Source organism: Athene cunicularia, assembly GCF_003259725.1.
Source record: "Athene cunicularia isolate RWA chromosome 1 unlocalized genomic scaffold, athCun1 chr1_part1, whole genome shotgun sequence".
NCBI lineage: Eukaryota > Metazoa > Chordata > Aves > Strigiformes > Strigidae > Athene > Athene cunicularia.
The window spans coordinates 43,677,288-43,690,403 of NW_020799091.1; the positions used below are offsets into that span (position 1 = coordinate 43,677,288).

At 38.8% G+C, this 13,116-nt stretch overlaps 1 protein-coding gene across 2 annotated transcripts in view; it reads right to left on the reverse strand.

Moving 5' to 3' along the window:
* Nucleotides 1–13,116, reverse strand: part of TBC1D4 (TBC1 domain family member 4) — a 44,230-nt gene that overhangs the window by 11,550 nt on the left and 19,564 nt on the right. The window contains exons 10-13 of one of the 2 annotated variants that reach the window (XM_026852162.1): nucleotides 5,528–5,688; nucleotides 4,407–4,616; nucleotides 2,494–2,496; nucleotides 589–747 (exon numbers count right to left, since the gene is read on the reverse strand). In XM_026852162.1, the coding sequence (XP_026707963.1) occupies nucleotides 589–747; nucleotides 2,494–2,496; nucleotides 4,407–4,616; nucleotides 5,528–5,688 (533 nt within the window). Of the gene's footprint in view, nucleotides 1–588; nucleotides 748–2,493; nucleotides 2,497–3,298; nucleotides 4,378–4,406; nucleotides 4,617–5,527; nucleotides 5,689–13,116 lie in introns of those variants that run through there. The other variant, XM_026852171.1, reaches the window with a different exon arrangement.

The window sequence follows — 13,116 nt, forward strand, 5'->3', positions numbered from 1 at the left end:
TATGGTAATTACACTGAGCAGTATATTGGACAACTGAGGTACAGACATCACTTGTTTTGACACTTCTGAGCTGTTAGCCTCCAGCAGCAAAAGATGCATGGCCACAAACAGAATGCAGTTCAGCCTGTTTAGAAAGGCTGAACTAAATTCACAGGGATAAAATACAGGGAAGTCCACCTCCTCTTCCCCTTCCCAAAGGGCTGCTCTCAAGTCAGTCCATAGGCTTGGAGAAAGATGCACAGGTTATAAAATGCTCAGTTCAAACCTAAAAGCATTAATGCTGCATACCAAAGGAAGGACACAGAATCACTCATACTGAAATACTGAAAGCACCTGTGAAAGCATAAACTAAATTAAAATACTACTTTAGGACTTTCACATACATCCCCCTTCAATATCTAACTCTGTAAACTGACCTTTAGAAGTCAAAATAAATTGTCAACTCTGCTAATACTTTCCAGGAAAGTAATTATTGTAACAAGACTACAAGTTAGAAAGAGTGTATTGCTGTCAGTTTTCCTTCAGTATTAAAAGGGAAGAAAAAAAACCCCAAACTTTTCATAGCTAAAAGCCATCCTACATAAATACCTTCTTTCAAAGTGGAATGAATATCTTCCATGTCACATCGGATTTTGGCTCTGCAGTTTAGTAACTTCTTATCCCAAACATTTATGACATCTTTCTGACATGTACCAACTTCATCATAGTCCAGTTTTACTTTCCTTGACTGGAGTTCATCCCTGCTTGCTAGAGCACAGAACACAAAGAAAGAGCACACGGAAAACCAGAAAGTTACAAGAAACATCAAATACACAAAACCTATTCAAGTTAGGTATGTCTATCTGACAATCTGACTAGGGATAAATACACCTTCTATAATTTATCAGTTAATAGCCGAGATGGGGCCAGTCTTTTGTCATAAGATGCTGCAGGTAATGATTCAACTTCTATTACTGGGCCATGAACATTAGTAATTCATGAAGTACATGAAAACATTTTTTAAGGCTTGGGGCAAGAAGGAAAAACCCACTCAGCAGCATCAGCTTTACCCCATGTGCTGCTTCTTTCAACTGCAAAAACACCTTTGGTAGTTTTTCTTTCTCTTATACTTTCTTGTATACTTATACTCTTACAATTGTTTTGGTATGGAAAGTCCCAAACATATGAATGTTCATATCAGAGATTTAGGCAAGCAAGTTAGGCAAGTCTTCTAAACTGAAGTCTGTCACACTGGTTCCAGTTTTTACATGTCCCTTAAAATAGTGACAAGAGCTCTTGGCACTGCTACCTGGCATTATCAAGCTGACTAGAAGTAAATAGAATGAACCAACATGAACCTTATCCAGAAAAGTACACCTGTGCTGAAGCACAGAACTCACATTGCTGTAAACTTAATGGGTTTCCTGCATAGCACTAACTGGCACAAACTATCTATTCCTGAGGACTCACTATTTCTGAAATAAAGCTGCACTGTGACTCTGGAATTTCATAGAGGAGCAGCTTTCATTTCCATTACTGAGAAATTAACTGTAGTTATTTTATTATACATGATATGCATGCAGCAAAACAGTCAAATTCCTCATACTACTGGTGTAAAAAACTGGAATCAAGACCCGAATGTGTCTTAATTTACAGAGCTAGGTTTAATTACCATTGGGCCAAATTGCACATTTCACAACACAAACTCTCAAAGATACAGTTGAATTTATCCCAGATTTGCCTTGATCCATGTGCAGTACTTGGCTCCTTCATCTTACAGATGTAACCCATTCCCCACCATCATCCCTAGGTGAAAGCAAAATCTCATTCATGTTTTTATACAACCTGCAAAACAAGATCATCGGTTCCTTCACCTAATCATCCCACTTTGGATACAACCAATATTTGATGAATCCATAGGATCATTGCCTAGCCCACTCCAAAAATGTAGATGACAGATTATTTCCAGAAGCTGTATGTTACACATCTGAGACCACATCTATTCAAAACTAGAAGGAGCCTTGCAGAAGGAACTATTATGGAAGGTACACTTCCATAAAAATGGGAATGTGATCTCACCAAAAGAATCTGCAGTCCAGTTGGGACAATTTTAAATGCTACTCAATTGATGTATGATTTCATCTGAGAATGTTCACTCTCATAAGCAGTATTCGACAGATTCAAAACAGTAACATGTTTCAGTGTAACAGCGAACTCCAGGATTAAGTGCACAGGTTATCATTCACTGAACGGTCCTTTGGCTCTGCAGTTAACCCTAGTGAAAGTCAGCAAGCTTGCCTGTTGGTTGTACTTGCCCTATCTGCTGTCACACCCTTGGTTACTTGCAGCCATCCTTGTTAACGTTCTTCCTGATCACTGCCAGGTGGCCTGCTGCTTTTCGTAGTTCTTATATTTTTGGGTTTTCTTATATTTTATCTACTGGAAAAAGGAGCTTTTAGCTGCTCAGGAAAAAAAAAAAAAAAAAAGCAAGTTGGTGCAATTCACAGAACTTACCTTCTGTAAAACAAAGAGCTAATAGTATTCAAGTCTCCTCGACAGCAAAAGGAACAGGAAAAGAGGTTCTATTAATATTTTGTAAATAAACATGAACAAAACATTAACAGAAAACCACTGAAAAAAATTCCACATCAATTCCAGTCTTAAACCAGTTACATACAGCTGAATAAATTCACAGGTAGGGACCTGACTTCAAGCAGAGAAATGGCTGCATTTCTGGTGTTACATTTCCCATTCCTAAGATCTACATTTAATTGTAGACTAGAATGTTAACCACTGCTCAAAACAGTGCTTCTTTGGAATGCATCAGTTCTGCATATGTCCTGTCCATAAAATAGCCCATATTAGAGCATCCCACAGGAAGGAAGCCTAGAGACAGGCATTAAGACAGTTTACTTTTCACGTTTGAAAATAATATGATGAATTCCAGCTAGCTAGAGCACTAGTTTCACTAGCAGTATTTATGAACTTGCATACAAAAATACATGTTCCCTAGAGCACAAAGCAAAATGTGGGCTGGCAGATGAGTGCCAGACTGGAGTCTCCACTGTTTACACTCCTGTTTTCACCACAAATGACCAGACAGAACTTATTTTCTACATATCTGTTGCAGAGCAGAAATAACGTTTAACTGAGTCTTAAGGAACTGGACTGATTTAACGGTTATCAGTACCTCCAGCCATACAGGGAAGGTACTGAAAAGAGTTTGTCCCTCAGCAGCTCATCCTACCTAGTCTGAGTAACATGAAAGTAGTCACTACAGCAGATGTCCAGCTTCCCCACCCCACAAGAGCAGACTAACCGTTTGCTAAAACAATAAACGAAGATTTGGGCTGAAGTTAAAACAGACTTCTCTGTAGATGTTCCCTATGAATCTAGGAGTTTCCACAGAAGTGTGTGTCAACAGGGAGACAAACTGTAGAGAGAGTGCACAGAGAAATATGCTACATGTGTAGGAATTACATTCAAGGATGTACGCTTGTAGGGACATGGAAAGGCTTCTGTCCTGCTGTTTTTCTTTCCTCTCCCTGCCTTCTCAGTTAAGCACCACTAAAGAAGGAAAAAGAGTTAACTGACCTTAAGAAGATCATTATGTTTTGTTTGAAGAATCAGACTACCATATAATGAGGTTATACACCATACAGGAGAGGATGAGGGCAGCAATTGCAGAAAGTACATTTGAAATTTCTGACTTGCACCAAAAGCTATTAAGTCTATTATACTAAAGAACTTCTCTATGCTAGGATAGACATTTCATCCTGGTTTTTATTGGTGTGAGCCTTGACCAGTCATAATGAAATATCTCAGCCAGAAGCTCAGGCAGCTAACAAGTCAACACGGCCAACTTCAGATCCCTCAGTAAAGCACTCAATTTTCAGTGTACAGGGCTCATCTTCTGAAAAATGAACTTTCTGACATACCTCATGAACCAGCTGCTCAAAAATCATATTTGGATTCAAATATTTATCAGTTACCACTGTGATGTGGTTAAGGAAGGGCAGAAAGCCTTGACAGAAATGCCATGTGCTGCAAAGTACTGAAACGAGATACAGAGGGTAAGGTTTACCATACCTAAGGGTTCACATGGCATCTGTTCTCCAGACTCCACATTAGAATTCCTAGACATAGTCAGCTAGAACACAGACTGTAGCAAACTCTGTCTAACATGCACTAAAAAAGGAAATATCATCACTTTCTTCTTTAACTAAGGTGACTCATTAAGAGTTGGCAGGTAGACAGAGTACCTGGTAGACTCTGAGACAAACTGGACCAACACATTTTTTCTAGCACTGTTAACTAAAATGTTACAGAACCACATCTCTCTCTGAGGTGCCCAACACCAGTACAGTTTTCAGCTCCAGGCAGCAGAATTTGTAATAGTTTTTAGGGGTATTTTCTAAAGAACTAACCTTCTAGCTTCTGGTTTTCTTTTTCCATTCGAAGTAACAGAATTTGTTGATGGATGGCTTTTCTCCACAGACTTTGTAGTTCTTCTGAGTTTTTCCTCTCTTCAGTTTTATCCAGACCATCTTCATTTTGCAATACTAGAACAAGAGGGTCCTCCTCCAGGGGTGGAGCAAGAGGGGATAAAGGTAACAATTCACCTCCATCATGACCATCTGCAAAGAATCAGAAAGCTATTACAGAAAACTCAGATTTTTTGACATCACAAAAATCTAAGTCATTGCAGAACAAAAATAGCTGTTCTCCACATTCAGCAGTGAGGTGCCAATTCCAAAGACAGAGAAAATACAGTTCAACAACAGTGTTTTTCATGTTTAAATTTAAATTGTTTTTAAATAAAGTGTTTTATTTAAGTTAAATAAAGGGTCACCCAGTATTTCAACTCCTTCCCCTGCTAGCTCCTTCTAGAATTACAAAGAGGCATTTATTCATAAAGTCTCCTTTACAGCTGAGCTTGTTTACTGCTGTAATTTACCACAGGCTCTACACTAAAAGCAACTTTTTTCATCTTCTAAGCTGCACTATAGGCTGTGCTATAGCACTTTCTGGTCACTAAATATTAAGTTTGTCATTTACCTATCATTGTGAATTCTGCTAACGGGACTTTATCAACAGCAGGATTTCAGATATTTCAGATATTTCTAACTTAAAGGACCTAAAGCTGTAAGAATTATTAGCACACTCAACAGGTGCTATGTGCAGTACAAGGACAAGGCAGAAAATTTACTTTTTTCTGCCATCACTGCTATCATGTAAGCAGGCTAGAGTAAAAATTTGCGGTTACAGAGGATATCATCGTCAGCAAGAGGTAGTTCTTAATTTCCTTGCTACCAGTGCATCCATGGCAGATTTCAATCAATTTGATTTTGATGACAAAATCCTCTGTTCAAAGCAACAAAGACTTAAAGCCAATTGAGCACAACTGATCTCTAGCGAGGTTCTAGCAAGAGTATTGTATCAAGTTGACGCCCTTCTCCCTTTCATATTTTCACATGTTGCAGTTCACTATAGTAATAACTATTCAGTAATAACTGCTTGTTTATTTTCTTTAAAAGCACACACAGACCTGGATGCTGCATCTTGGAAGGAGATTTATTCATAGGTGAAGCTACCTGCAGGAATATTCTCCGCCGCCAGGAGATGCGGCGAGGTGTAAGCGTGGCCCCCACAGCATTTAGAGATTCACTGCTGCAGATGTTTGATGTTCTTTTCTTTCCCTCCCCATCACTGAAGGAAAGAAAAAGCAGATGGGGTATTCAAAGTCAGTCATCTTTGGAGGAAAAAATAAATAAATCTTTATTAATTCTGCCTAATATACAACCAAACCTGCAGGAGCATTTGCTGGGAAGCGTGCTGTGTGTAAGCTTCACCTTGAACACAGAAGTGCCCTATTGTTTTCTTGTAACACAGTGCTGTTAAGTTTGCACTACCACCAGGAAGAATTCACTGCATTCATACAGTGCTCAGCTGGAAGCTCAGAATAAAAGCTAAACTTTCTGGACAGCTAAGATTAAAAACACAGTAATATTTAGCCTCTAAAATTGACATGAATGGGTTTTCCTTTGCTATACAGGGGCAATTTGAGGCAATACCCCTAAAAACACAGATGTTGCTTTAGCAGAGCACAACTCTCCATTTAGTGCAATTTTAAATGGCACGGTGAGCTCACAGGTGAATATTTCATTGGAGACAATGTTATGGCCTTATCATGCAACCTCCTTCCTATGCTTCAAGAAGTGGACACTTCACTTGCATAAAGAGGGCCAAATGCCCTCATGTTTCATCAGCATCTCCAGCTCAAGGAACAGAGCCTTTGCAAACAGAGGGCAGGCTCAGTTCCTACCACAATGACCTGAAAGGAGCTGATCTCCTCCCCAGTTGCCATGTAGAAATGTTTACACAGTGGTTTTAATAGTAACTTATGTTGCTGAAAGAGGCAAGGAGAGGATACAGGGAGGCTTTGCTGGGAGGTCATTTTAGGAGGACACCAAGCACACCTCTCTACTGACTACTGCCAGAGGAAAGGACATTTAGCTTCCGTAAGTACTTGAGCCACTTTCAGAAATATTTCAGCATTTTGCATTTGTAAATGCAAATTTGTAAAGTAGGTGCACAGATCTTGTATAGCAATGGGTACACTGATTATCTGCCACAAATCCTTCCATGCAATGCCAACAGAGTGACACACAACTACAGGCTTATTGAGAAGACAGCATCAAATACAGGGAGCTGTGTTTGCAGCTTCTTCTTCATCACAGAGGAAACTGCTATATCACCACAGCCATAGCTGCACTCAAAACTTCATGCTGTGAAGAATTTCCATGCTACAGTGCAAAGTCCCTAAAAAGAGTTAGATGAGAGGAAAACCCAGTACATTAACATGTTCACTATGTTTTTAGTGGTAAGTCAGGTGCAGATGATCGCAGTTTGCCAGCTGCGGTCCGTCTCCCCACATTTGACTTGCACAAAAGGAGAAGTCTACAAGGGAGGCAGACTATGATGTTTCAGCTACACCAGTCTACCTGCTCCACCATTTCAATCAGCAATTTAAGTATCAAATACTCTGCACTGAATGATAATCCACCAAGCTAGAACTGGCCTTTTTGGTGACCAAAGTTGTCGCTATGCTTAAGATCTACAAAAGCTCCTTGACCTCTTTAAGCCTCAGTGAGCAAACTAGACTCACTATCATACGCAGGTATCAGACCCTGCTTCCATATCCTCATAGGGTAATAATCATGTCTTCAAGTTCACCAACGTAGCATTAGGCACCATCCCTGCTCTCCTCTAAGACAGAATCATTGGCCGGGAGCCCTGGATAACGTCCAAATTATTCTCTGCTCCTGATTTAGTTTCTACAGTGCCTCAGTTCCTTATGCAGCATCCTGTTAGTAAGTGGTCTCAGTAAAGCCCCATGTTGTACTAACCAAGACAGCAACAGAAAACTCTGTGACAGTCTTCTTTGGCTAGCTCTTACACAGTCTTTGGTGATGGGGTAACCACTGCTTGTTCTAGCTAAGCATAGACTACGAAACTAATTTTGAATCTAGAGGCGCTGTAGAGGTAGAAACACCAAAGGTATTTCAGTCCAACAACTCTTGGAAACAAGGCACTGACTTTGGATATATCAGTCATTATAACTCATGTTTCTATAAATAACTGTAAGGAAACTACTTCTTGCTATTTCAACTCTTACATATCACATGTCAGAACACAAAACCTGACTCATTCCAGGGAATATAAGAAGGGAATGAAAACCTCCTTTCTACTGCTATGTCCAAAAATCTACATTCAGCTACTGTGCCCCTAAATGTGCAGACACGCCTAGGCATAGTGTCCAATTTACAGTAGTAGAATTTACAGGGAAGTCAGAATAAGAGGATGGCTATTTTAGGGTATGAAACAAAACTGTTTACATAAATTGAGTCACAGAGTTTACAGTGGAAAGGATTAGTCACATGTGTTACCTCGTGAAGTGTGCAAAGCATACAATTCTGAGGAGCTGTATTTCTGTTGTTAAACCCTCCCCTCCAAAATTCCCTTGGCAGTTCAAGCAACTAATATTAACCACCTCCTCTTTCAAAGAGCTGTCTGATGAGTGATTAGAAGAAAACTTTTCAAAGTCTCCTGCACACACCTTGCCATATTCAATGTAAGACAAAGGCACCTGTAAAAACACCAAGATTTAGGACAGGAAGAGTAGAAAGGGAGCAAAGAGTTTCTTCATTTCAAGATAGACGAGTCCTATCTTGATAGGAGATTTGAAGGTGTGAAACAATACCCTACAGAGTAAAAGCAGGAAGAAATCTGAGTAAAATAGTGGTGTCTCCTATCCTGTGATGAAATGGTTCATAAGGCTGGTGCAAAAACCAGATGAGTTAACTATGTATTCCCCACCTTGAACCAGGAGTTGCACAATACTTATTCCTTAGACTTCACCATCTCTCATACCTAAACTTAACTGTCTGACTTAGCTCTTCGTCAATTTGCAAGATTACTTCAGGTTTTGAGGTAGCTGTGGATTTTAACAGCCAGGCAGGCAGGTGCTCTGCTCATAGACAGGCCAGCAACACCTCATACAGTTCCTCTAAACAGGGTGGGGTAAAGAAAAAAGTATATCTGACCACTTGTTATCAGCTCCCTGCAAATTAAAGAGGTTTATTAATGTAAGCAGAGAGACTAAGAGCAAAAGCAGCTCTAGAACAACTTAAATGGAGTTCAGTCACTGCTACTGAAAAGCAGAGCAGAGCTTTCATTGCCTCCCAACCTGGGGAACAGTGACTTTCACAACTTTCCCACCATGACACTGATACCGAAACTCAAACAGTCATGAGAAAAATTTTTGAGAATTCTTAAGAAAAGACCCTGTTCTGACAATACACAGGCTTAAACATCTACATGGGAAACATGCTGCAAGGTCAACTAGCCAAAATAGTCCAATCATCAATTCCAGTTTTTAATTAAGTTTTCCACTTTAAGAAAAAGTTGCTACCTCAAACTCAAGAAATTTATAATTGCTCTATAAACTATGGATTATAGAGCACAGACACAGAAGCAAGGCAGAAGATGAATATTTCTTGGGTTATACAGTGACATACCCACCAAGAAGAAAATAACTAAATATTTTTTACAAGTTCCTGTCCTGCTGCAACCTACCAACAACTGAGCAAGATGAAACACACCAGAGCCAACGCACAGCAAATTCAGAGGTGACAGTATGTAAAATCTTAATGAACTACAGAAGAGATATTTAAGAACTGAACTGTAAACTAGGACATGATTGCAAGAACTGATTTTTTTTTAAACTTTTATTTATTTAAGAAAATGACAACTCGATTATGGTACAGCTCCACATCAGAGTATTTCAGCTTGGTAAAACAGGCATATGAGAGGACAAAGCCAAACAGTCCAATAGAGAAATTCCACAAAACTGAACAACGTAACACTCTACATTTAAGACAAATGGATTATGGTTCAGTTTGAAGAACAGTGGTTCTCCATGAGGCTACTTAACCTATGCTCCTGACCCAACACAGAAATCAAAATGCATTCATCAGCTTGCATGCAATAAAAAGTGAAAAGCTATAAATGCAACATGATGCCTCAAATATTTCAGTCTACTTTTATCCTTAAGCTGTTACAAGTGATAACCCAAGTACTCACAAATACAGAGTACTGATCATCTAAGCTTTTTATCTCAGGTAACTGCAACTCAGTTTCACTGAAGCATCCTCCCATTCACTGTTCTGTCAGATAATGCATAATATGAAGATGAGACAGCTAGTTTAGGGAAAAAAAACACCACAAAAAAACGGAAAAAAGAAAGGAGAAAACCCAAACTTGTTCAGATTACAGATGCTTATTGCTTGGTTTCTATTACCTAAATCTCTTGCCAAAACTGGTCTTTAAAATGCTCTCAAACACTGGTATTCAAAAAAAACACAAAGCTACCCCATTTCTTGTGAATATTTTATACAATACTTACCTGAATTATTTTGCACTGGAGTCCATGCAAGCCAACTGACTCAAGAATAAATACTGTTGCTGCTCATGCCAAAGTTTGCATTTTTCCCCAGTTAGCTTTCATTTCAACTTCTTCTCTTGATTACTCTAAGTAGCAATTGAAAAAACTCCACCTATTTTGCAATTTGGAGAATGAGATGGTACAAAATCCCCCAGATCAAGGATAGAAAGACAGCTAGTATTGCAACTCCCAGGACTTAAGCTGGCAGAAGCCTGTAGGTAAACCTAATACATGAAGTATTCCTCCCCTCTGAGAGGAAGAAAAACTAGTTCCGATCAGTTTACACCTCTTACACTCAGGAGTGTTTCTCACTCCTGTCATATATTTTTATTCTGAATAATTACTTTCTGCTATTTTGTTTAAAGAACATTCTTAAGTATTTTACTTTCTTCATAAGAAATTAAGCTGGTTTAAAAAAGCAATCTGTTCAAACTCAAGTGGCAATAAATCAGCTTAAATTATCCTTGCATAACAAAGCAACGAACAGAGACAGTGGGAGCTAGTCAAACCTATGCTGAAGGTTGTCCCATTTTTAAAAGTACTGCTTTTATTCTTATATTTAAAAAACACAGATTCTTCCAATAGTCTAGCTTTCAGGAGTAGCTGTTGAACAAAAGCCAGACATTCCAGAAGTTACAGAAATGCAAGTTTAAAAACAGATTATGCTCGCAAATTCCTGTTTGTTTACCTCTATGTTGGCAGAATCTATTTTTCAAAATCCTTATGTGTGCTTGTGTTCAATATTAAATGCTGCATAACACGTCAAATGTCAAGGTTATGCAGACTATTTCCACCCTAGACTTCTCTCTAGACAAATGAATCGACAATGCAGTAAAAACACTCTGAAGGGGCCTACTAATATTGTGTCGATGCCCAACTTTACTCTGATGTTCATTCCTTAAAGCAGAAAACATATCCATGTTTTCAATCCTGCACATAAAACATCACAGTAGTGACCATTAGAATTTAACCCAACAAGCTCAGGCTCCCCACAAACATTAGGTAAAAAGATTTATCTTTCACCATAGTGAACTTATTTGGAGAATTTTTTTTTTTCTCCTGGCTTTAGGTATCTCCAACACAGTCATTTAAATCCTAGCAAGTCAACTGAGACTTTCTTTTTAATGGAGGTTAAGGCATGTTTAGGGCATGATTCATGCTTTCTAAATGAAGATGATCCCAGTGACAGGCACAACTGGTTGTATTAGTGTTCAGGAAGGAAGGTAGATAAATAGGCAGGATCAGTTCTGTAAATGTCAAAATATTAAACACAACCACATTAGGATGTGAGCAACTGTGCTGCAGGAACACCAACTTTTCTCCATTGATTAGATGAGATGAAGATGTCTACAGTCAGGTGAAAGCCACTATACCCTGTAACTCCAACCCTCTAATATCAGTTTCTGAATCTGTGACCGTATGGCAGATGTGATGTAAACGTATATCAGAAACACCTTCTATACAGTAGCCAATACAAAAAGACACATATATAATAAGCAAAGTTGCTTTTTAATACCCAGCTACCCAGGTGACCCTGGCTTGGTGTTATCTAGATAGGCCCATCTGACTGCTACAAGTCAAACATCTTTCTAAAATTAATTCCGACTGAAACTAGCTCTGCTCCTGCAGATCAAAAGTTCAGCAGAACACCAAGAAAAGCTGCGTGTTGCATCATCTGTGATCTCAAAGCTATATGATATGCAAAGTCAGACTATAAAGAATTTTTCTCTAGTGCAGTGTGGCTAGGATACATTTCATGAATGCGTAATAACCATGATTATTCCTAGAGAGGAAAATGCACTTAAGTTTTAATTAAACAGCTTATAATCTTCATATTTAAAGGACCAGCACACTGCGTTCAATTCCAACCTAATGTACACTCACATGGGAATGCTAAGAACACCTGACACATTGAGTCTACCGGGATAGAAGATGGTCCTCTCTGCAAAATAGCCAAAGGAAAAAAAAAAACAAACTAACAAACCAACCCAGAAGAAAAACCACAGCATCAAAAATTTGAACTTACTCTCATTCATAAACCTGATGGCACAACCTGCAAGCTAAATCAGGAAAAGTTTAAAGATCTTCAGCCACCAGCAGTTGGAGAACACATTTCATTCTCCATTAGCCAGTTCAAGTGACAGTTGGATTACCTCAGTCATTCTTATCACATCAACATTATTCATTTGGCACTTCTTTTTGACTATATTTGTTGTATTCACTTCATGAACCCAACTAGACACCAACATTTCACCCTTGCTACTACAGTTCAGACACAGTTTCTCCCAGCAAGATCTCTATCTAATGAGATCCCATTTTCACAAAGAGTTTTTTGCACAAATTCAAGATTAAATGGTATCAAAGACCCGTATACTATAAAACCAAAGTAGAAAAAGGGTGGTCTTCTGGGAAGTACTAATTTGAAGATTTCTCCACCTTACAGTTCAAAACTCCCATCATAATGAAACACAGTATTTTGACTAGCATGCGCATAACCAATGCCAGAAATCTCAGACATCTCAGCTTGGAACCAGCTGGCACTGTAGTACTGTTTTAGTACAATACTCAATACCTACATTCCCCAAATCCAGAAAGCTAGGTTTAATGGGATCCAGCTGCCTGTACAAACTGACCTGGGCATTGGTTCAGCTTGGATCAAGTCTGCTAACTGAAGGGAACACAGAAACAGTTGGAATGGAACCCAAATAACAGGTAGTCTGTAAGAGACAGGTTATTTTATTATCATTTCATTGCACACCCTGGTGTGCAAATTTCACCTACCACTCAGTCTAGTGTTATGCAGCGTAGTAGGAAATGGAAAAAATCTAGGCATCCAATTCAGTGATATAGTAACTGTTACTGGACACGAGGTTTAGAACAGGCAATATTAAATGCCTACTTCTACACTGGATGAGATGCCAATCTCAAATTTCAAAAACATACAGTGCTTATTCCCAATTCATTTGTGCTTCGATAAAAAGGTGGGGTCACCTTACAGTGACTTTCTCTTCAAAACTATGAAATATTTTTAAGACTGCTTCTGGAAAGACCTCTGAAAAGTAAGTAATGATTAGTTTACATTATCCCTCTACCAGCAAGTGAATTTATCATTTACTTCTTGACTGGGATGG